Raw genomic sequence first — 25282 nt, 5'->3', positions numbered from 1 at the left:
CCTGTCCAAGCGGACCGTGGACCGCCGCAAAGCCCTCCGCCCTTTGACTCTACTCCTCCGTGAGAAGGGGATAACCTACAAATGGGGGTTCCCCTTCAAGCTGGTGGTCTCCCATAAGGGCAAATTCCTCACGCTGCGACACCCCGAGGATATGGAGCACCTTGCCAAAGTCCTGGGACTCCTGCTAGAGCCCTTCCAGTCGGAACACCTACCGGATGGCCAGCCACGAGAAAGAGATGATATCCCCGTACGAACTTCAGAGAGGATCGCGGGACAAAGACAGTCCCGGGAAAAATAAAGGACTACCCAGTACAACACACGGCCCACACCTGAGGAACCCTTAACTCGCACATTATAATAACATGCAAAACAACACCTAAAGGGAAAATATGTACCCCCCAAAATGGCGACGGGAGCACCCATACCTCCACACGTGGCCACCCCTCTGTCCGGAGATCGCTGAAGACTGCGTCCGGACACAGGTCCAGTACCAAACCCCAGCCACCTCAAAGAAACCACAGCGACTGCGGGACCCCGAAAAGCTGATTCCGGTACCTCACAGAGGATCATGGCTCCCACCCAGACGAACATCGCTTCAAACTCCAAGGATCCCTCAAGATGGCGACGGGTGAGTCCATTCCTCCCCACGTGGATCTTCTTCGCCCCGCGGCTGCCTGGATACCTCCGCAAGATGGCGTCGGGGGAGGACTCATACCAACGAGACGCTCCCCGCCGCCCTAGACGAGCACTGGCTGACGTCATCAGAAGGCGCAACAGGTTCCCGCCTGCGACGATGGAATCACCAGAGCAGGACTACGGCTGCCCGCGAGGATCATCAGGCTCCACCCAACGTCTACCTTCCGGTCGTCCCTTCCCCGCCCACGCCTGGTCCCTGGTTCCCGATCCCGGTCCCCCCAGCACTCTCTCCCCCCGCGTCCGTGGGGAGTCCTGGCAGCATGCCTCCCCTTGCCCACGACACCCGGACCCCTGCCCTCCCTCCCCCACCCCCCCCACGCAAGAACCCGGACAGCATAAACCTGGGCTGACACCTAGCAGACGATCACTGGAAGACCGGGTTGGTACAGCTGATGCACTTCAACGCACCCACCACTGAGAGACTTATTCTCACAGCACATTAATCTAGATGTGGCCCCTACCTCCCCCCCTCCTCCTCCTCCTTGCCCCCCCCCCTCCCTTCTCCTCTCCTCCTCCCCCCCGCCCTCCCCTCTCCCCTCTCCCCCCTCTCCTCCCCTACTCCCCCCTCTCCTCCCCTACTCCCCCTATCACTACCTTCCTCCCCCCCCCCCTTCCTCCTCACCTCCACTACCCCCGTCCCCCTTACCTCCCCCCCTCCCTCCCTTCCCCTCTCCCCCTCGCCCCCCCCTCCCCCCTTTTTCCTCCCCTACCCCCTCCCTCACTACCTCCCTCCCCCCCTCCTCCCCCCCTTCCCTCCCTTCATGTACCTACCCCCCCCTCTACGAAAGCTGCCCCACCTACACAGACGTGGAGCATTCCCATGCTAAACCACCCTGGAACTCACCTGCTCTGCAGGAGCCAAAGAGATGCTAGTTTTCCCTCCGCAATATATAGGAATTTGTATATGTCTAATTAGACTAACAATGCACACACTATGTTTGCTTGATATGTGGTATATTGCATGAATTGTATCTGTTGCAGAATATGTATGCGAAATGCCTCTTCACCTCCCGCCCCCCCCCAGTACACCCCCCCCCCCTGCCTCCCCAGCCCCCCCCTCTCCTTCCCTCTCCCCAGCCCCACCCACGGATCACCTCCCTGTTGAGACACACTTGATTCTCGCCGCTCCAAGGAAGCCCAAGAGCGAGCTGCTTTTGCTCAATACTGCATATAACCAAACTGTCTAGATCTGTATACACACTGCCCACCTAGTACGAGGTACAATGTTTGTAATGAACATCATGCAGGAAATATGTCCGAGTTGTTCTCCCCCCCCCCTTTCACCCCTGGTCTCCCCCCCAACCCCCTCTCTCCCCACATCCCACACCCCTTCCCCCCCCCTCCTCCTCCAATCCCTCCCCCCCCTCTCCCTTCTTTTCACCCCAAGGAACACTCCTCGGAGGAGACACACCCGAACCTCACCACCCCAGGAGAGCCCAAGAGATCACAGGTTCATTCTAACCTTGTATACGCCTAACCGAACTGTCAATGTACACATTATGATCGCCTGATATGCAGTATAGAAGCCATGTGCACATTAAGCGGGTTCTGTCCATGAACTGTCCCCTTCCCCGCCTACCCCTGAACCCTCCCCCCTCCCCCCCCCCCTTCCTGCCCCCCTAGAATATTCGCCCCCACTTACCCCCCCTCCCTCCCCCCTCCACCCACTCACCCCCCCCCCACCGCCCACCCTCAGTACTGGGCCACCCAGCGCCTGCCCCCTCCCCCCCCCCACCCCCCACAACGCCCACACAGGATAGTAGTCCAACTATCTGGGACACCCACGAGTTAGATGTTTCGACAGTAACTCCCAATAGCTAAGGGTCTCTCCCCAGCCCACCTTTACTGGAGACTGTCGTCGGACCCGCCCCCCTAGGGTCTTAAACCACCCCAACCGGCCTGTAGGTCAGATCAGTTTCAAACTTTCCAGACCCCAATAGGGTCTACCTTCCTTCCTTCCTACCCCCGCTGATCCTATCCCAGCGGATCCCCTCCCACCCTACCCTCCGCCCCATTTGGCTGCCCAGCTACCACTTTAACTCAGAGTTTACAAATAGCAAACGTCAATACCAATCAGAATGTCCCACCAAAAAGCTCTAAGGTTTATTTCCCTAAATGTCAAGGGTCTCCACAATACCAAAAAAAGATGCCTGGCCCTACAGGAGATTAAGCGGTTGGGGGGCGATGTTGTTTTCCTCCAGGAGTCACACTTCACGTCTCAGGAGCCGCCCAAAACATTCCAGCATACGTATCCCTTGAGCTACTTCTCTTCATACAGTAGTAAACGCAAAGGGGTTGCCATTCTGATTCGTCAGGGCACCCCATTTAATCTAACTAAAATCCAGGCAGATCCAGAGGGAAGATTTATTGTGGTCTACGGTTCACTCTCAGGCTCGGCAATCGCCCTTATTAACCTTTATGCCCCAAACGAGAACCAGACAGATTTCTTAAAAACAGTTCTGGATGAAATTGACCCCCAATACCTATCATCGCTACTTATTGCAGGCGACCTAAATATGGCTCTCAACCCCAAAGAAGATAAATCAAGCCTCCCAGGGCGACAACACTCCACCCAGTCACAAAGGGGAAAAAATTCAAGGACATTATGGGGGACTTTTCTCTTTTGGACATTTGGAGAACACAACATCAGGGGCAAAGGGATTATACCTTTTACTCGGCCCCTCACCAGACATATTCCCGTATAGACTACTTCCTTGCTACCAAGAACATTCTAGAAGCCGCCTTAGATACTGACATCGGCCCAATCACGTGGTCAGATCATGCTCCTATCACCATGACCCTGTCCATTCCATTCGTGAAAACAACCTCATATTGCTGGAGACTTAACGACTCCTTACTGAATCACTCGGAGACAGTACGGGAGCTCAAAAAATCCCTTAAGGAATATTTTCGGATAAATACAGGCACTGTTGCCTCTCCAGCAAGCTTGTGGGAAGCCCATAAGGCGACAATCAGAGGACATTTCATCTCGATTGCCTCCCATCGGAAAAAAACTAAACTTAAACAAACCAAAGAGCTAACAGACAAAATAATCAGCTTAGAACAACAGCATAAAAATAACCCCTCCCGGATAATTTACAAACAGTTGACTTCCGCCAGAAGCGACTTAAGAATAATTCAAATGGACAATGTTGAAAAAGCTCTTAAATGGACGGGTCAGAGGTATTTTGATAAAGGGAACAAGGCCGACAGACTTCTTGCTAGCAAGCTACGAGGCATACAAAAAAGATCACAAATAACGGTGATCCGGAATAGTGCTGGTGAGCTTCTATATAACGGAAAAAAAAATTGCAGAGGAATTTACTAAATTTTACTCTAAATTATACAACCTAAGGGCTCACTCTGCTAGCCCAGACCCGAAGGAGCTATCGGCTACCATTAACTACCTAGCTGATTGCGACCTCCCCTCATTAACAGAGGAGGAAATCCTTCTCCTGAACGCTACAATAACGGCGGAAGAATTAGAAAGGGCCGTCAAGGCCTCCAAAATCTCTAAAGCACCGGGCCCTGATGGTTTCACGAATGCCTATTATAAGAAGTTTCTCCCCATTTTGTCCACCCACCTTTTACAATTGTTCAACTCATTTCTAGAAGGGTGTCCTATCCCATCTTCAATGTCGTCCGCCAATCTGGCCATTATTCTCAAAGAAGGGAAGGACCCCACACAATGCGGAAGCTATAGACCAATCTCACTGTTGAACAATGATCTAAAACTATACAGTAAAATACTGGCGAACAGACTTAATCAAATCCTCCCGAGACTAGTACACATGGACCAGGTCGGGTTTGTCCTGGGCCGCCAGGCCTCAGACAATACCCGTAAAATCATTAATTTAGTTGACCATGCCCATCTTACAGACTCACAAGCTATGTTATTAAGCTTAGATGCGGAGAAGGCATTTGACAGAATTGACTGGCTATTCCTAGACCAAACATTAAAAAAATTTGGATTCAGGGACTCTTTCCTTAAGGGTGTCCAGGCGCTCTACCAAAATCCTCAGTTAGACTATCAGGTGGAGGATCGGAACAAATCCACATTCGAAATGGCACCCGACAGGGTTGCCCCCTCTTCGCTCTCCTTTTCGCTCTCACGATTGAACCACTGGCGACTAAAATAAGACAAAATCCGAACATCCAAGGTATCCCCATTGCCACTGAACAATACAAAATTTCCCTATTCGCTGACGATATTATCCTGACCTTGACCAAACCCCTAACTTCCCTCCCCAACCTCCAGATGGAACTGACGGAGTTTGGAAAGGTATCAGGGTATAAAATAAACAGCGACAAATCAGAGGCCCTAAATCTTAGTCTTCCCGACCCCGTAGTCAAACTTCTTAAACTAAATTTTAGCTACCGATGGTGTCCCTCGTGCATTAAATATCTGGGAATTAATGTATCTAGGCACTATCGGGACCTATATAGGGATAACTACCCGAAACTATGGGACCAGATCAAAAAAGATCTAGATCGGTGGGAAGGTTATCAGATCTCATGGATCGGGAGGATGATCTCTACCAAGATGAATATACTCCCAAGAATGTTGTACCTTTTTCAGACACTCCCGATCCAGGTTCCGGCCGCTGATCTAAAATATATACAGAATAGACTACTCCACTTCATTTGGCAGGGTAAGAGACCCAGGGTCGCCAGATCAGTCCTGATGACCACTAGATCCAGAGGAGGGTTGGGGGTACCTGATCTATATAAATACTATCTAGCCGCTCAGCTCAGGCAGGTAGTAATGTGGAACTCAGACCCGACCCGATGTTGCTGGGTGGGAATGGAAACTCGGTGTGCCAAATTGCCTTCTCTGCAAGCCTGCCTCTGGAGCCTGAACAGAGGAGATGGCCATTTACACAATCTTAAGCTACAGGCCTCACGATTCACGTGGGACACCTGGTCCAGATGCAAACATAAATTTAACCTCTCCTCCACAAGCTCACAACTCACCCCCCTCGTTAATAACCCCAAATTCCCTCCAGGATGCGGATCTAAGCTGTTCGCCCACCTTCACACACGGGGTATAGAGGCGATTGCCGACGTACTGAGCCTAGGGAAGCTCCTGAGCTACCAAGAACTGAGGAACAAATTTAAAATCACAGAATTGGACACCTTTAAATACCTACAAATTAGACATTTTGTCAGAGCTACTTGCCCTCATCCAGAATACCCCACTCTCACTACGTTTGAACACCTGTGTGAGGACAAGTCTTACCAGAAGGGACTTATCTCGGACATATACAATATCTTAATGCGCTCAACGTCCCCTACACAGCACGACTACATGCTACGATGGTCAGCTGATCTAAACGTTAATATCGAAAGAGAGACTTGGGAGGAAATCTGGCAGGCAGCCTCAGAAACTTCCCTTTGCACCACAATTAAGGAAAACATTTATAAGATCATGTTTGGCTGGTATCTTACCCCAGCACGATTAAACCAGATCTACCCTCTGGCATCAGACCAATGTTGGAGAGGCTGTGGTAATAGAGGGGACATGGCCCACATCTGGTGGACCTGTCCAGAAATTGTGAAATACTGGGCCAAGGTCCAAATTCTGATAAAAGAGGTCACCGACCTAGAAGTTCCTATTGAACCACTGACCTTCCTGTTGGCTGCACCCATGCCGAATATAGTTCGGCCCACTAGGAAATTAATATCCTTCATTCTCACTGTGGCGAGATGCTGTATTGCGGCCTCCTGGAGGAAAACAACTACGCCTGCGCTAAACACGATTAAAAAAAGGATTGGGGAAGTGATGACTATGGAGAGGCTCACAGCCAACATCAGACAAAAAACCCCGGCCTTTGAGGCTATCTGGGAACCCTGGTCCCATCTTACTAGAGCACGCCAACCAACCCAGGTGGGAGTGAGGCCCACTCCCCCTCCATAAGGGAAACTCAAACGACTCTCACCAGAAAAGCCTTAACAGCCAAATGGGACGACAAAACCCCTCCCCCCCTATCCCCCCCTACCCCTCCCCCCTCCCTCACATCCCCTCATCTCTCACACCACCCCCCTCTCTGCCTTCCCTCTAAGAAGGCACTCCCCTTTTTCTTTGACAACTTAGGTTGCCATTCTTTTCCCCCCCCAAAAAATATGTTTTGGAAAATTGTTAGGCTATGATATCTGTCAGGACTGTTGTATTATCTAATTGCCTAATAAAAACATTGAAAAAAAATTCTAACATTACAGTAATGTAGCAGGGGGTCTCCGGAGCTGAACCGCATTGGTTTCAGATCCTGGGACCCCTACTTCCCGAGATACAGGCCACTTCAGGAGACCCCCTGCTCACGCACAATATGAATACAAATAAAAAACAAAAACTCCGCCCAACTTGAACCACCTGTGAATATGGCTACAGAACACGATGCAGGTGGTCACCCTAAACTCAGGGAAGAAAGGATCCCCCGACGAAGGGGATAACTCATGACCAACTGGTCAGAAGAAATACGGTGTGTGGAAAAAGTCCTCCTCGAGCGACTGAAGAGTGCTGAGCTTCTTGAGGAGACTGAGGGTTCTCGTACTCCACCCACTCTCATTCGAGCCGCAGAGATATCTTGAGGGAGAGTGGAAGGATGGGCTTTGGCCGTGGTAAGCTGGGCTTCCCACAAACAGGGGAGGTATGTAACAGGGACTTATCACTGTTGGAGAGAAACTGTCTCTAAATATAGCAGTGTGCTGGTTAATTGCACACAGGCAATCAACCAGACTTCACCTGGCTGATTAGGACTTTTAGAAAAAGCCTGGTCTGAGAAACAGGAAGGAGATTTCTTAGCTCACAATGGAACTGCCATAAGGAAAAGGAGGGCTGTGTTCTGAAATCAAGACAAAAGGGGACCAGACCTCTATGACTGGACCCTCAAGCAGACACCTACCTGGACAACACTGACCTAAAGGGCAACCTGCGTTAAGGTACCGCTGAGACTTTGGGGTAATAAGTGAGTAAGGGGCTTCCCCCCCTCCCCTAGCCTTGAAGAGAGGGACTGGGGAAGTAAGTTAGCCTTTACACAGGGATAGGTGTTGATTGTTTTATGTATATGTTTGTTTGCAGTATTGTTTAAAGGAACATGCAATAAAGCCTTATTTTAATTTCACCTTAAAAACGGTCTCCATTGCATACCCGTGAACACATCTCTTACAGTCTGGGAGGGAAAATCGCCTTTTTAATCTAGTAATACTACGATGGTCCCGGGAGCTCCCTCGCTAACCAACCATTTTCGATGATGTCCCCAAACACAATTCTTTAAGCACTATAGAAGCTTAAAAAGATTAATTAGTATATTGTGTGTTGCATTAAGTGCTTTTTTTACCTGCTGCCCATAAAGTAAAATGCAGCAATTTCTAAATCTGAATATATCATACATATTACTAAAGCCAGTAATTTTTTGGGCTGAACTGAATTTTCAAACCTTCCTTTTTCCATTGGTATGCATAATGCAGATGTGAATCACGTTATCTCACCATGGGACACACCAGGTGTTCCCATCACTGAGTGTGTTCTACAGTTTACTTAGAAGAGATTAGGGGTCTCTTCATTGTTCTCGCGCACTCACAATGTAAATATATCTGCATTATAGCTTTACGTACGGTAGTGCTGTCTATACAACATACTTTCGCGTTATCTCACTGTTTTTAGGCCTTAAATATTTCATTGCCATTCCTACATTCTGTAATCTGGCCATCACTGCATTTTCATAGATACATCAGTAAACATACCTTTGTTACATTAGTGACTGTAATGCAAAAAGAATGTGGATTATAAAAACTCCGTATAGCAATTTATAGCAAGCAGTTTGTAATGTCTTTTTCAAGTGGACAGTATATAACATATGTAAGTAGTTTAATTGTATAGAGTAATTTTCTATGTATTGCAATGTATATTTGTGACATACTGCAAGTCTGATGCACTTGTACAGATGCAGCGGCCGTAATTCGAACAAATCACAGAGCCGTTTTCGTGTGTTCTGCTGTATTCCACAAGGCATTAACGCGGCCAATCACACCAGGCGCTCGTGTTTATCGCGGTTGCTTTGTTTGAATTTCATGGATTCTGTTTATTTGTGTGCAATGAAATGAATTAATTGTAATGTGTACAGTACTGTGCTACTGTGTCAATTTCAGGTGTTTAAAAACCAGAACACTAAAATGCCATTTTCTGCACTCGCGTCTTAAGGCGGTACGGTTGAAAGAAATCATGTGCCATGACATGGGTATTCCGAGGTATACAACGCGTGAAGTGTTCGAATAACGGCCGCTGCATCTGTATGCACCTTCAGGATACGATTAGAAGTCTCATCTGTCTTTATTGAACCTGTAATTGTTAGTTGGAACCTTAACTGCATTTGTCCTTCACTACTTTGTTATGAGGAAAGAAGTCAACTTGCATCGGACCTCGTTACTGTAGAATCGTAGTGTGAATTTTTTTTACAAATTTGCTTCCAACCATTTTATAGTTGTTCATCTTACCATAAGAAACATACTTAAAATTAAAAATGGTATGGCCTTAAATCATTTGTATTAAAGCTGCAACAGGTGACTCAAAAATAGTTAATGATCTGGTATACAGTACTTTAAAACTGCTGGCCATGTACTCTTTTGGTATGGATGTAATTTTCTATTCCCGAGATGCCAATCCTTAAAAAACAGTGTCACGGAGATGGGATAAAATTAAAACCGCTGAAGTTGCACAAGAAAAATAAATTACCACCATTATTTTTTAAGTCTCTGAAAAAGAGAAAACAATAGTTGTGCTTGGGTATAAATGTTGCATTATAAAATTAACTGAGCTTTAAATGCATTTTGGTGGGTATTACTGCTTTAAATTTCATGTGAAAAAGTCTGATCAGGAAATGTGAATTCCCACAGCATTTACACCTCTGGCAAGAAGTGGGTTGTACACGCCTATTGAGGTTTGGAAAGCTGAAAGCATGACACATTTGTTTAGCTCTTGTCCGCCTCCAGTTTGTGAGAAAACAGCTGCAAAGCACAAGCTTTTCTGCCTTGAAGCCTCTGCTTATAATGTGTTAAACTGTTTCACTTGAAATTCTGTAATGCAGTTTAGTTTAATTAAGGCAGCCTTTCCACTGCTTAATACCATAGCAACTTGAATAAATTGTTATGGGTATCAGAAGGCAATTTTAGAAATTGTATTAGCCATGGTGTGATTTTGATATGAACTCATCAAATAATTATTTTGCTGCAAATTCTCATTAAAAAATCATGCTCCTCTCCATGAGAAAAATTGCAAGCAACATGTTAAAGAGCATCACATTTAAGCCTTATTCAATAATATATATATATTTTCTTATTCAAAGTGTAATTTGTGCTGTACATAGAAATTTACTGGCAATATTCAGTAATATATTCTTTATGCCTAAAACACAAGATAATTGGCCATATTGAATAAGCAATGCTAATCCATAAAATACCTTATAGCTCATTCAAGTGGATATGGCTCTAATTGACTAAGGTGACAAGAAACTAGTGTCACGGGAGACCAGTACTTTTACACTGAAACCTCCGGGTTCACTAGCACCAGACAGGACACAGTTGTTGAATAAAATGAAGTTTATTCTGGCAAGCCAGCATACAAGACAAAATACACAATAACAGGATACTATACCAACTGGGGACCTGAGGAGTAGACTCTAGCCTCGCTAGGTGCAGGGGCCTGCTTTAATAAGGCTTGCCCTGTCCGCTTTTCATCCAGGATATCAGAATGCTGAACACACAGCAGCCACTCTGACATGTATCTCCAGCTGGTCACAATCAAGATCCAAACTCCTTCACAGAATGTCTCTCAGATAGATTAATGTTCTGCTTAGCTGCTCCCCTTATATAGCCCTTGGTGGCTATCCTTTACATGGGGCAGGGGCTGCTGGTCAACCAGAGGACGGATTGAGTTGGTGCCACCAAAGCCAGAGGAGGGGGCGAGCTAAGGCACTCAAGACCTCCCACTAGGTAGGAGCCACAGAGTCTGCAGGGAACAAAAGCTCTCCTTCCTGAGAGCCCATCCACAGACCTGATTGTCCACTCTTCCCCACTCACCAAATGTCTTAACACCTTTGTCTCAATCCTGCATTCCTATGCCAGCAGCTTGGCTGATTGAATCACTGAGTCTGCCCCCACAGAAATGAACACATACAATCTACAAATCACACATGCTTGCGGAAAATACAGTGATATTGGGAACACAAGTCCTGTACATTATTTACAAGGTTTAACATTATTTTCCCCCCCAATATCCACATAAAGCGTCCCTCTTAGACATACCACTGTTTTGAGACTTTTTCCCTCAAGGGGTAAAAACCTGCAAAATGTATCCTCCTTGCAAGCGTACAAAGGCGAACAAGAACACACAGTTTTAGGTGTTGCTAGCCGGGCTTCACCTTTATTATGTGAGGCTGGCTACCCCTACCGTCACAACTAGTATCGTGATTCAAACTGGTTCCAAAGACTACAGTTCATATTCACCAATTGGTGCATGACCATTTCTGAGAAAATTAAAACACAATATTCAGTGGAGGATACCTGGCGCTTAAAGAGTCACTGTGTCCTTTTGAAAACAGTCCAGTCTTTAAAGAGTGTCTCAAAGTCCAAAACTTGAAGTGGATTGCTGTAGTTTTTCTTCACTGCTGCAGCTCTTCAATACACCTGAAATTGATACAAGGGTACACCATTGCGCAGTACTACTGATGTTGGATGTTAACCCCTTACTAACAACTTCCCCAGTGTGGACTGAATACACTTACAGGAGTGTTTCTTTCAGGATACAGTGGAGACAATCTGTGCTTTATTCCCTTTCCGTTCTTATACACCACGAATCCCCTGGGTGCTTCCTTTGTCTCTTGGGATTTCGTGATTCCCAGAATCCCCTGAACTCCACGAGCCCCCAGACAAGGATTTGAACAATAGCAAACAAAGGGGGTCACAAATTTAATTATAAAAAACGGCTTCAGTGTTTGAAAGGTGAGGAGTCTGCCAGAACCCTTGGCTGTAAACCGGAACGCAGCCAGGTGGGGGGAGAGACTCTATCAGAACCAACCGGAGGAGTTATGCTGTGAGAGAGCCCTTCTCATCCGGAGCAAACACAGGAGGCACAAGCTGCGGACGGCATCCTTACGAAGTGTTGTTATGCATGTACATATGTGAGTACATGTGAGTAAATCATCCATTGTTTTTAGTGCAGGTTTACCAGCCGTTTTATAGGCTTGTTGAAGCCGTTTTTTATAATTAAATTTGTGACCCCCTTTGTTTGCTATTGTTCAAATCCTTGTCTGGGGGCTCGTGGAGTTCGGGGGATTCTGGGAATCACGAAATCCCAAGAGACAAAGGAAGCACCCAGGAGATTCGTGGTGTATAAGAACGGAAAAGGAATAAAGCACAGATTGTCTCCACTGTATCCTGAAAGAAACACTCCTGTAAGTGTATTCAGTCCACACTGGGGAAGTTGTTAGTAAGGGGTTAACATCCAACATCAGTAGTACTGCGCAATGGTGTACCCTTGTATCAATTTCAGGTGTATTGAAGAGCTGCAGCAGTGAAGAAAAACTACAGCAATCCACTTCAAGTTTTGGACTTTGAGACACTCTTTAAAGACTGGACTGTTTTCAAAAGGACACAGTGACTCTTTAAGCGCCAGGTATCCTCCGTTTATTTTCTTGGTCCTGTATGCAAATTGAGATATTTGCTTTGTGGGAAACCTTTGGCAGCTTTTACCTCTTGTTAATCACAGTTGGTTTTGTTCACGTGTATGTCACACATTTATAGGTGTAGCGCTTGAGTTAGGGTATCACAACATTTTGTTTTAATTTACAATATTCAGTGGAAGTTTTTAAAATTCTTCCATCTTTATCATAAGATATATTGTATCATCAGAAGCATTACTTTCACTCAGTGCAGGAGAGAGAGGCAGTGGTTACAGGAGGCAGAGAGAAAGGGCCAGTTGGTGCAGTAGGCAGAGAGAAGCACAGTGGGTGCAGAAGGCAGAAAGAAGCGCAGTGGGTGTAGGTGACAGAGAGAGACGCGGTGGATGCAGGAGGGGGTGAGAGAAGCGATGGGTGCAGGAGGCAAAGAGAGACACCATGGGTGTAGGAGGGAGGGGGGGAGGAACCGTGTGTGCAGGAGTCAGACGGGCGCAGCGGTTGCACAAGGCAGAGTGAGAGGGGCAGTGAGTGCATAAGGTAGAGAGAGAGGTGCAGTAGGTAGAGAGGGGTGTAGTGAGTGCAGGAGGCAAAGAGAGAGGTGCAGTGAGTGCACAAGGCAGAGAGAGAGGGTCAGTGGGTGCAGTAGGTAGAGAGATGCAGGAGGCAGAGAAAAGAGGTACAATGGATGCAGGAAGCAGAAACAAGCGTGCAGGGGTTTTTTGGAGGCAGAGATAAAGGTTGAGAGAGAGATGTGCATTAGATACAGGTCCTTCCTACTGTACATATGGGAATGATAACAACCCTGGAAGACTCTGAACTGGTTGCTGCCTGCTATGTTACCTTATCCTTCTGGGGACTTTCACTCAAAGGTGTTTGGGGCTTGTGGTCCTGCTGCCTTTGTTTTTTTACCATTGGATAAGGTGCTCGACTACAGGAGCCCCTGCAGATGTGGAAGGGAACTGGTAGCTTCTGCTAAAAGCCAACTGTGAAATTCTACATACAGTACATATAATTGTCTGTATTTACAGTTGACAAATTCGAAAATCCTATTAGATGATGCTGAAATAAATCCTTTTACATATATAGTTGCTGATGGTTTTCCCTTACATGGTCTTAACAGTTGGTTTTAAGATATCTTGTTTCCTCATTACGATCTGTAGCCTTTACTGATCCTTCCACTCAAGTGTCAAGCCTCTGCTATCTGAAGCCGATTACTGTGAGTAATACGGATTTCAACTTGCTTGCATGTCAGTTCATAACCTGGGAATGAAAAGGACGAATTAATCATATGAGCAGCCAGATACCCCTAGGACTTATTTGTATTTGTAGTTATTCTGAAGTAGTAATACTTTTCTGATATCTATCAGGAAAATTGCAGTAAGCTAAATATTTCTGTAATATGGTTTCTCACTGTTATATCTCATAACCATCCAAATGTTCTGTGTTTTAGGTGAGGGCATAAAATTAGAGTGACCGGGCGTCCCGGTTTAGCCGGGACAGTCCCTGTTTTTAAGTGACTGTCCCAGCAGTTTAAATGTCCTGGTTTTGAGGCCAGGAGCAGGGGCTGCAGCGATTAGGTGGAATTGTGCAGTTCCTGCTCTCCCGTCTGCTGTGTGCTCTCACTGAGAAAGTAAGAGGAGTGGGAGTGTGTGTGTCCTATTGGGGGAGTGGAGATAGGGGAACAGGGGGGAAAGAGGGGAGAGTGACTGGGGTGGGAGAGAGAGAAATAGAGACTGGGGAGGGAAAGAGAAAGAGAGAGAGACTTAGGCCGCGTCCAGGCTGAGAGCTTGCGTAAATTGTTGTGTACAAGCTGCGCGCGCTTGCACATGCAGAGGCACGATGCTTGGCGAAAAATATATTTTTGTATTTGTCACACTTGCCCTGGTCACGTGCGCGGTTCAGCCAATGAGGGCGAACCACTCACGTGACATCACAGGCATACCCCCCGGCACGCCCCCCCCACACACACAACTAGCTGGCCAGGAGTCGCCCAGCGCTCAAGTGCCAGCGAGCGTGCCTGCAACCTGGTTGAGGCCTACGGGGAGACAGGAGATGCTGAGGGGAGGGGGAGAGAGAAAATTAATAATACAGCATAAATGGGGACACTATTAGACAAATATAATTTATAATATTTATTTTTAAGTGATTTAATTTGTTTTATGTATTTTTTTTTATTGTTTCCCGGTTTTTACTTTTTAAGATCTCGTTACCCTAGGCATAATTAGTCCCTTCAGCGTTGAAAGGGTTACAATAAATCCAGTAGTAATTGTCACACAAAGTTAGGTGAACTTTTTTAAAATCGTTCAGTGGCATTGGCTGATGTAATTTGTGTGTGTTGCTTGGTGACATTGAGGCTGTGAGATGGTTTCCTTGTTATACAGTATGTGCGATCTTCCTGTTTGACTTAAAATACCAGAGCATTTTCTTTTCACCAATGTGGAAGGGAATGTGATGAAGCTAGACTCTCTAGTATTGGAAAGGGTAAAATGGCGCTAACACAATATGCATCCATTGTTCTGACCCTGTTGATACAGAGTGAGGATCTTAAAGGTGCCTTGAAAAGAAACAATTTATATTAGTGAACCCCTGGCTACCTGCCCCAGACTAACCTCTTGCTACTGAGGCAGGGCCTCAGTTAAGCTCCCCGTTATGGCTGCAGGTATTTACCTACTGAGCATGTGTCCCTAGGTCAGACAACAGGACACAACACCGGGGTATGTATAACCAAATAACTGTGTTTATATTCAATCACACCAATAACAATCAGAGTGATCCTCATAATAATAATAATAGAATGTTCTTGTATAGCACTGCTAGTTTTACGTAGCGCTTTACAGAGACATTTTGCAGGCACATGTCCCTGCCCCCTTGAGCTTACAATCTATGTTTTTGGTGCCTGTGGCACAAGAAGATTAATTAACTTGCCCAATGTCACAAGGAGCCGACATCAGGAATTGAACCAGGGTCCCCTGCTTCAAACTCAGTGCCAGTAAGTGTCTTTACTCACTGAGCCACTCCTTCTCCACATGGTGAGGGTCAAGTACATACAATTATTCGTATCACTAAGCACCAGCAGTAGTCTCTTTACAGTCCTGTCTCTTTTCAATCTCCTGCCAGCTCTCTCTCTCACTCTCTCCCTCTTACTATATCCTGGTGCCTTCCCACCTCTTTCTCTGCACTCCAATTGGCTGCCCTGAACAGGTGTCCCTGTTCCAGCTGCTGAGGCTTCTGGGAGTGGTAGTCCAATTACTGCTGCAATGTCATTGGCTCCCTATCTCAGCAGCACACTTAGGGACGAACACAGCCAGTAAGCAGCATGCATGAATGGCTGTGTTCTGTCACACAATATCAATCCCACCCAAGTATGAGGTGTAGAGCTAGCCTGTGAATCGTTGGTGCACTTTAGTTGAGATACCTGCCGGGTAGTCCATTACCCGGTGCGGCCGACTAGCAACGAAGATCCACTGATCTAGTGACGTCGTCGTCCGCAACAGCTTTCGCCTCTGCGTTGGGTGAACTCCGGTAGGAGGATCTTACCTTTAAGAGTCTCTAATAACACCGTGGAGGTCTGGTCCCAGACCACAGGCCGCAATCACTGCACGCCGTATCCACTGTGTCCCTGACACTAAGCAGTAAAATGGGGAAGCGTCCCTATCTAGGGGCCTTCCCTGAAGCAACCACAAGCTTACTGTGAGGGGGGGCCTATATTGGACCTAAGGGATAGTCTGGCCTAGTCTGGGTGCCACTGACACCCAGACCCTACCTTCCTTTTCTCTGTCCGGGCTCCAACTGAACTCCTCACGCTCCTAGCGCACCAAATGTAACAACTTCTCACAGTCCGATCCTCTAACCCTATTGGTTAACACTGCCTACGTGGTCGAGCCGTCCCAGAGCACTCTGAGTATTGTAGTCCCCTGCAGAGCAATTGCAGAAGATAGCCACCGCTCCCTCTCTTCCCCTCTGCACATGCGCGCCTATCTCTAATGGCCACCACAACTGTCTGAGGCTCTCTGCGCATGTGCGCTCTATCGCGCATGTGCGAACATACCCAAGATGGCGCGCGCCCTGTAGTAGATGCCCCCGCTGAGTCCTGGTGATCCGATCGCCCCCCTCCAGGGAACGCAGTCCTCCCTGCACTAGCGCGCACCTCCTTCTCTCTCCCACGAGGGCCCGCACACCACCGGCAGCCAGCCACTTGCTCCTGTAGCCCCCACCGGAGGTGTCCCGCCAGCCGTCCCCCTCCTGCAGCCCGGAGGTAAGAAGGAGACATGGCTACATGGACTAGATCAAAATGCAGGTCTAACTAAAGAAAACATGTTGCATGGATTAACAAGTTGTAATGATCTGAAATGAGTAAAGCAGTACTTAGAAAACAATTGTCAGGATCCGTGATCTGCGACGCGCTTGGCGAACCCGGTACGTACCCCAACCCGTGATCGGGCCCCTCGCTCCTTCCTACATCCGTGATGCTTCTCTCCCTCCTCCTGGTACCAGCCGCCATACTAGGGGCGCGCGCATCTCACACAGATGTAAATACGTCCCTCACTGGTCCCGCCTCCAGACGCGGTGACGTCATCAGCACGCAGCGCGCACATGTGCGCGGTCAGCATGCGCACGAGCCGCATCATCTGGTATCATCAGGGATCCTTTCCAAACCTGTCTATTGCACCCAAACCGCCTATCACATCAGCCTTATTGACGCGCCTTCCCTGTGTCTGCTACCTCATTGGTTCTTGCTCCCTATACATGCTCAGACGGCCCTCTGGCAAATCAGCTGAGCATAAACCTTTGTATGTGCGAAGTGTTCACTGCTGTCTTGCCTCCACAGTCTTGTACTCCGGTTCCTAGCTCCTCTGTTTCTGACCTCGGCTATTTCTCTGGACTCCGCTCTTCTACACTCTTGACCCGGCTATCAACAACGATCCGCACCTCTCCAATCCCGACCTCGGCAAAGTACCACGACGTTCCGCATCTCTCCAATCCCGACCACGGCTAAGTACCTTCTACGATCCGTACCTCTCCAACCCCGACCTCGGCAAGTACCTCTGACTATCCATACCTCTCCAATCCCGACCCGGCTATCTCGACCATTCTACACAGACGCAGCTGGAAGTTGGTGTCTATATCAATCCCCACCTCGGCCCCGCGGTCACTCCTTGTTTGTGGTGAGCACTCCGTTACTACAATACACTTGAAATGCTTATTATTTCATGTCAAACTAATATATTTCACAATAGAATCAAGTAAAATAAAGGAGGCAGAGAGAGTAGGTGGTGCAACACACCTACTCCCTATCTTTACTGTTTTTTTTTTTTTTACTACTTGAAAAAAGGACCATGTATGTGTACCCTTATTTATCTACAGTAGAATAAAATATAAGACAAATATTAAACTATTTTTGTATGTTATAAATGGGACTGCATCTTTGATCAGAGATCCCATTAAAGTAAATCATAGTTTTAAGAGTCCATAGGTATTTCGTTTTTATATTGCACTGCATCCTCTGTCTGTTTTCCTTTTTCTGCAGTGGGTCACATCATTCAGGAAGCCCTTCAGCACATTGTCCTAAAAATAATGGAACTTTGGACACTTCTAAAGTGCATATTGTTTCTCATGCCAGTGGACAACAGACTGCTGGATTTGTGTCAAAAACTTTCCATAGACAGGGGGCTGTAAGTAAATATGTAATTGGATGGAAAAAATCTGAAGACGATCCTCCTCCTGAAGAATGTGATATTGCAGAATGTCAAGGGTAAGGCAATATGTTTTTTTTTATACACAGTATCCTTTTCCTACGTGTACTTTTATCCAGAGATTATTTTCAGGTTTTCCATGTGGGTATTGTGCAATGAATATTTTAAACTTGTACTGAGAACTAGCAAGTTAATGTTCTGCTAATTTTGTTTTGTTTATAACTTCTTTGGAGAGTTAGAATATTTAAGGAGGGGATTCCCTTCATTCGAATAAAATATATTGAAGCTCAATCCTGCATTAATTTTAAAAGTGTTAAAAGTGTATAGTCTTTCTTACAATTGTTTTATATTGCAATGATATCTGGAGTACCTAACATTAAATGCTGCCTTAATGTCTCTAATAGATAATCATATGGTGGGTATAGGCTTTTGTATTTTGCCTTAGATTGAGACTACTAACTGAATGACTCGCATATATCAAGATTCTTTTCAAGCCACAAATTCAAATGCTACTTTAATCCATCAAATAAACCCTTATTTTATTTTAAGAATGAAATGTTCAGCGATGTTCAGTAGTGTACAGCTGCAAATCTACTTAATACTTCCAAACCTTCACTTAACTGCTTTGCTCTTTAAGCAATCAGTACTGCTCTGTTCTTGCTTAGCATTTGTTCTCATATGCATTTGAATTTGGCAGCAAGCAAATTGATTACAATTGCAGTGGTTCCTGAAGAGAATTTGACTTTTGTTTAAACTCAGACTTGTTTAAAAATCACATTCATAACAATATAAAAATAACATTCACGGAAATTTCCGAACACACTTTTTGTGTATTTAAAAGAAAGTGGGATAAAAGTGTAGCTGAACGGCTGTATTACTTATCCAAACAGATTTGTGTAGAAGCTGCTTATAAAATATGTTTGGCACATGTCAGATGCAGTTACAAGTGATTCTTGGCACATTGCCCTTTGTGACCAAAATCATTTTGCCTGAATTGATGTGAGACACAGTTTGGCATCACAAGAAATCAGCTGTTCCATTTATCGCAAGGTACAAATATTTTACAAGTTACTTTTTTGAAAAAAAATATAAAAGGAGAAGGGCAAAGTACAGTATATATGTATTTTTAATATCGGCATAATAAAACATTGTGTTGGAAGTTTTAAACCAAGGGTGGACAAAAATATAAAATATTTTTTTAGGAGCCAGCGTTTTGTTAGTCGCAGGTGGGTTGAGTCTGTGACACACACACACACACACACACACACACACACACACACACACACACACACACACACACACACACACACACACACACACACACACACACACACACACACACTCTCTCTCTCACAGGCACACTCCTCCCCTTGCTACAGTGTGCTTTGAGAGTATGGGAGGGCTCTGCCCCTCCGACTAGCTCCGCTCTCAGTCGCAGGTCCTCTGTCTCCTGCTCTCTGAAGAGAAACCCCCCCCCCCCACCACCACTCGTCACTGAGTCGCGCCACAGTGACTTGACCTGTGAATCACCGCCGCTCTCAGCACACCAGATCCCGCTTTGATGTCGCTGGGGAGCACAGCAGTGATTGACAGGTCAGGAGAAGGGCTCAGTGAGTAAAGACACTGACTGGCACTGAGTTTGAAGCAGGGGAGCCTGGTTCAATTCCTGGTGTCGGCTCCTTGACAAGTCACAAGACAAGCTGACCTTGGGCAAGTCACTTTATCTCCCGTGCCTCAGGCACCAAAACCATAGATTGTAAGCTCCATGGGGCAGGGACCTGTGCCTGCAAAATGTCTCTGGAAAGCGCTACGTAAAACTAGCAGCGCTATACAAGAACATGCTATTATTATTATTATTATTATTATCATTATTATCACTACGTACCTACACAGGTGCCAGGAGGGATGATTTTGGTGACCACGCACCAGATATCTTCAAATCCCTGGTTTAAACAATATATCTGTTGTCTCTTTTGTTATACGTTTGTAAGCTGTTGTGTACAGTATATTGGTAAAATGTTGTCCAAACTTTTTTCCCTTTGCTATTTTTTTTCACATGCTGGGATCAATATCCTGAGATTTAAGGGAAAGAGCAATAACCTGATAAGGTTACGATTAAATAATCCCGAAGAGGATAGATACATTCACTTTTACACTGGAAGCAAATTTTAAAAAAAAATATTTAGGGGGAATTTAGTCTAAGAAAGCTAAGCTAAGGAAAAGTCAACTGTACATGTGTACGAAGTAATTTGTCAAGAAGCCTAACCCTAAAGACTAAATCGTATAGATGGTGGAAGTCAGTGTATTCATAAATTAGTCTTTGTTCTTCATTGACCTTGCGAGAATGATGTGTCACACTCCAGACCACAAAGGGTTAACAATTCCAATTTACAATGTTATAAATCTATCTAAAACATGAGAAATGCACTGACACATCACCTGCCTTTGTGTACAAGTGAATGTTGTGACGGTAAGGGGTAGCCAGTCTTCATAATAAAGGTGAAGCCCAACTGGTTACCCGTGAAAACCAAGGGTCCCTGGCAGCTAAATAGCCTCATAAGCCAGGGGCACTGAATGTATATGTAAAACATGTCTTGATTGTGTGTTTTATCATTTCCCCTTATGCAATAAACAGGGGATTTCGGGAGTGGGAGTTTCAGGAGGGATTTTTGGGACAAAGTATGTTTAGATTCTGTGTAGGAGTTCGGGGGGACAAAGTTACCAGTAGTCCCCTAATTCTCCCCGACGTGCAGGCAGGATCTGCAGGTATGCGTACACTGGGGCTGCACGGTGTCCCCCAGAATCCTGGTTTTCGACCACAAGTATCCCCGACCCATTTCCCCATATGTACAAGGTTCCCAAAAGGTTTACAAGTTTAATAACTAAGTTTTATTGTGTTTTATGAAACTGTATTAATGTCTATACAGTCAGCCTGGGCAACTACATAGTTTCCAGGATGTCTACTTAGACATCGGAGATCAAAGGGGAGAAGGGATGTTGAGAGGTGTGAAAAACATTTGGTGAGCGGGGAAAGGTGGAGTACCAGGTTCCAGAGAACAAGGGCACACCGCTGGGGCACCTTTAGGACTGCCAGACCTGGTGGAGCCTGCCCAGCGGGTGGCAATGGGTAGACTGGGGGAAGCCGCTGTTCGTAGGTACGATTCCTATTGGCCAATTCATATTACCCACTCTCCCGGCTTTCTGAGCCGGCTCGACACACCCCCTCCTCTGACGTCAGCAGCCAGATGATCCCCCATTCTGATTGGCTGGCTGGAGTACGATCTGTGCTCTGATTGGTCGCCAGCCCCTTCTCCATGTTAGACATAGAACACTGAGGTCTATGTAAGGGGACTGGCCGATCAGAGAACCAGATGATCTTGTGGCTTGAGTCGTTGAGGTGCTGGCAGGCTTTTCAAATTTGTTCTGTTGCCATTGCAGAACAACCGGCTTCGTTTTTGTAGCTGGGAAAGCCTGGCTAGCTGAGACTAAGTCAGACGCGAGGACCAAGTTCTGAGAATAGAATGAAGCGGTCGCGGTTGTGTGGTCTCACTGAAAAGCGTACCGCATAGGCCTGGATGAGGTCCCAGTCAGGGTAAGCTTTCTGAAGCAGGCGTCCTTCACCAATTTGAGGCTAGTTTTCACCCCCAGTAAGTGTATATTCTTCCTGTATTTTGTGTATTCATTGTGTGTCCACGGGTTTCACCCGCCTAAACGCATGCTTAGAATAATATTGATGACGTCATCACGCTGGCATCTCTGAGGGTGTTGGATCGTGAGACACATGCAGTGTCTATCTCGGGCTGGTAACGTTGTATCACATACTGGGATATACTTATTTGTTGGGTTTGCCCTATTGTGTCATAGATCTAGCGCTTTCACGCTGCTGAGGTTTATTTTTCAACAGCCTTGGTTAACAGGACAGTTTTGATGCAGCCAATACATGTGGCAACATTATTGTAAGCATGCCGATTATAACATTTATGTTTCTGATTGAAGTAAGAGCTGTTTCTTAGGTCACCAACTGATGTAGTTATACATGATTACAGATGTACTATTCTGCAATTGTGTAGTTAGGTCTCCACTATTCGTGCTGTGTGGCCATACTGCACATACCCACGTATATATTTGTGATATACTGAGCATTTATGCTGTTACATTGGGGTTTATATGTCATCTGATACCTGGTATACTATGTGCCTATTAGGTGATTACACCAATATGGGATTTTTTCCACTGCGTACCAACCACTGCATTTATTAACTGGTGTATGTTGAGGATAATAATCCTATTATTTGAGTCTTATCTCATCAATTGACTTACACCAGACAGGTCTCGATTCAACACCCCATAGGGGATTTTAGTATTTGTTCGTTTTGTAATTTTAAGTCGTCGCGGTTGTCATAATTAATAAATATTTTTTATTTTATTTTTTTAATTATTGTTTTTTGTGAGCTCTGGCTCACTCTAGTGTGTCATTAGGTAGGGGTGATTCTACCTCCTATAGTGGGACAATTGGTATCCCAGGCTAATTTAGCTTTACTTTGAGTGCAGTTAACTGGGTTATTTTCGTTAATCTTAGAGTTAACATGTTGTGCCATACATATCTTTAACCCTTTGCACCCTAGTCTACAACTCTATAGGTATTGGGTTGAGCGTTGAGCCATTTCTTTAGTTGTTTTCTTTTGTATAGAGAGCAAGCCCCTGGGGCTCCGGTCAAGGTACAGAAAGGTGGGAGACAGCTAGGTGTACCCAGGGAGTATAGGCAGCATTTGTTACAGGTAGCCCACTTCATCCCGCTAGTGGGGCATCAGGGGGCCTCCCACACCAGATCCCAGCTCCCGCAGAATTTCTACTGGCCAGGGCATCAAAGGAGGTATCAGTGTTCCGCCGCACCTGTGATGCTTGCCAGTGGATAGATAAGTCGGGTGACTTTGGAGGGCTCACTGATCACTGGTAGTGGTCTCAGTGGGCCTTCACAGAAGGTAGCTGTAGACATAGTGGGTCCACGTATGATCCCTAGTTGGTGGGGGAAGCGTTACATCCTCACGGTGGTTGATTTTACAACACGGTACCCCTAGGCTGTGGCACTATCCTCGGTCGAGGTAAGAAAGGTGGCTGAAGCCTTGATAGGGATTTTTTACTAGGGTAGGGTTCCTTAGTGAGATTCTAACCGATCAAGTGGCGCAATTCATGTCTGAATTGCTCCAGTGTCTCTGAGCTAGGTGCAGGATGATAGCCCTCTGTACTGCCCCTTACCACCCCCAGACAAACGGACTGTGTGAGAAGTTCAATGGGACTGAAGCAAATGCTGCGAGCATTTGTGGAAGGGGAAAAGAGTGACTGGGAAGCTCATTTACAGCATTTGCTGTTTTCATACCGAGAGGTACCGGAAGAGTTGACCGGGTTCTCTCCTTTTGAACTTCTATATGGGCGCCGGGGACCGCTTGACCTGTTCCATGAGGGATGGGAAGGGGAGACTGCCGATACTGATGCTTCTGTGCTACAGTATGTGGTAGATCTCATGGACAGAATAGAAAGGCTCATGGGGTTAGCACAGGCTAACCTGCAGGCAGTTCAGACAAAGCAGAAGCATTGGTATGACAAACATTTCCCTGGGCAGCAAGTGCTTGTTCTGAAGCCCACTCGGCAGAACAAACTACATATATGCTTTGTGCACAGTAATGAGCTGGGACTTTCAGATCCTATGTCCTAAGTGAGTCACTGGGCTACCAAGTTTGGTGCTACTGTGTCTACTCAGACATCAGACATGAGGATGTCAGAAGTGTGAAGAGCATTTGGGCAGGAGGTTTAAGCTTAAGCACTCACATCCTGGGATGAATGGAAGTCCTCGGACTACCATTTGCCTTTACCAGACCGTGAGGAGCCTAAACCAGCAAGTGGCTTCAAGGTTGGCGCATGCTCTTGGTAGATACCGAAGATCTGCTTGCCCGGCTTCAGAAGACAGGCAGCACTCTGATTGGCTGGTAGGAAATTTCCCACGCTCGGATTGGCTGTAGTATTTCATGAACGAACTCTGAAATACTAGAAGAACCCCTCAGCCAATCCGGAGAGCAGATTCTAAGCGCCAGAACAGCAGCTGCAAATTTGAAATGACCAAAAGATGCTCTTGGAGAAATAGCAGAGAGCCGGCTTCAGAAATTTCAAGGCAGAATATTTTCTAAGTCCCACTTTTCGGGGCCAGTTCGCGGCTAGTATAGCAAGCCGAAAACAGTTCCAGGACATTTGAGACTAACTCCCGGTCAAGGGATTTCAGCACCCCCGGAAGAAAGAGAGCGATGACGTCAGGAACCTCAAGCCGATTTGAGTTCCAGGACATTTTGGGCCGAGTCCCGGTCAACTAAAAACTTTGTTTCTTTGCTTATTTGAAAAAGAAGACAAAAAACAGCACACAACTCGTAGTGTATTAAATGTGATTATATTAGCTCATTGCAGGTTAGGAAAGTATCAGACGTACACTTATATGGAAAATATCAGGCAGCGCATGTTCGGGACCAGTTACCACTAAGAAGCACACTTCTGATCATCAGGGGTCCAGGGTCTCTGCATCCGCCGGTACCAGATGAAGACGGTTCGTGAATCCGAGGTCTCTTTTTCTCCACGAATCAGACACTCAGCCTCGTCCTTCTCAGTCTCTGTCCCACGTAAGGGAGCTCCGGCACAATACCAAGCTCACTGTTACGCCGATGCTCGCCACAAACCGGGACCGGACCGCGGGGCTGAGGTGGGGTTACATTATCACCGACCTTAGTCCGCGCAGACTGATCCGGAGTGCGCAGTTTGTAGTCGTACATCGCAGGGTCAGGATTGGAGAAGGCAGCATCGTCGTTATTGAAGCCAAAGTCGGGGTAGGAGAAGACAGGACAATCGATGGCCGAAGCAGGGTCAGGATAGAAGACATCCGGGTGGTCGTAGTCGTAGCAAGGAATCGGCAACAAGCAGACAGGAGTTCCCCGCTTCAGCTTAGGAGCGTGAGCGTGGGAGTGGCTTCTGCGCGAGGAGCGGCCTCGGCCCATGACGCCGATCTCAGCAGGAGGAGACAGCAGGCTGGCCGAAGTTCACCGCAGGGCAGCGTCGGGGAGAACCAACGCTTCAGCGCAGAAGTCCAAGGCAGGCCACTGCAAGGGGATAGCAGCAGGCCGCAGGAAAGGAAGGGTAGCCACTGCTAGGAGGGAATGCAGCAGGTACCGGTGCTGGCAACAC

At 46.5% G+C, this 25282-nt stretch overlaps 1 protein-coding gene across 9 annotated transcripts in view; it reads left to right on the top strand.

Annotated features, from left to right (window-relative positions):
- The window catches only part of SIPA1L2 (signal induced proliferation associated 1 like 2), a 330464-nt gene that overhangs the window by 248861 nt on the left and 56321 nt on the right, over nucleotides 1-25282 (top strand). For 8 of the 9 annotated variants that reach the window (XM_075596850.1, XM_075596848.1, XM_075596856.1 and 5 more), the window contains one exon: nucleotides 17896-18120. The exons of the other annotated variant lie outside the window; for it this stretch is intronic. In XM_075596850.1, the coding sequence (XP_075452965.1) occupies nucleotides 17896-18120 (225 nt within the window). The remainder of the gene's footprint in view (nucleotides 1-17895; nucleotides 18121-25282) is intronic. 9 annotated transcript variants of the gene reach the window in all.

This window comes from Ascaphus truei, chromosome 4 (genome assembly GCF_040206685.1).
Source record: "Ascaphus truei isolate aAscTru1 chromosome 4, aAscTru1.hap1, whole genome shotgun sequence".
NCBI classification, from domain to species: domain Eukaryota; kingdom Metazoa; phylum Chordata; class Amphibia; order Anura; family Ascaphidae; genus Ascaphus; species Ascaphus truei.
This window is presented reverse-complemented; position numbering and strand designations above follow the sequence as displayed.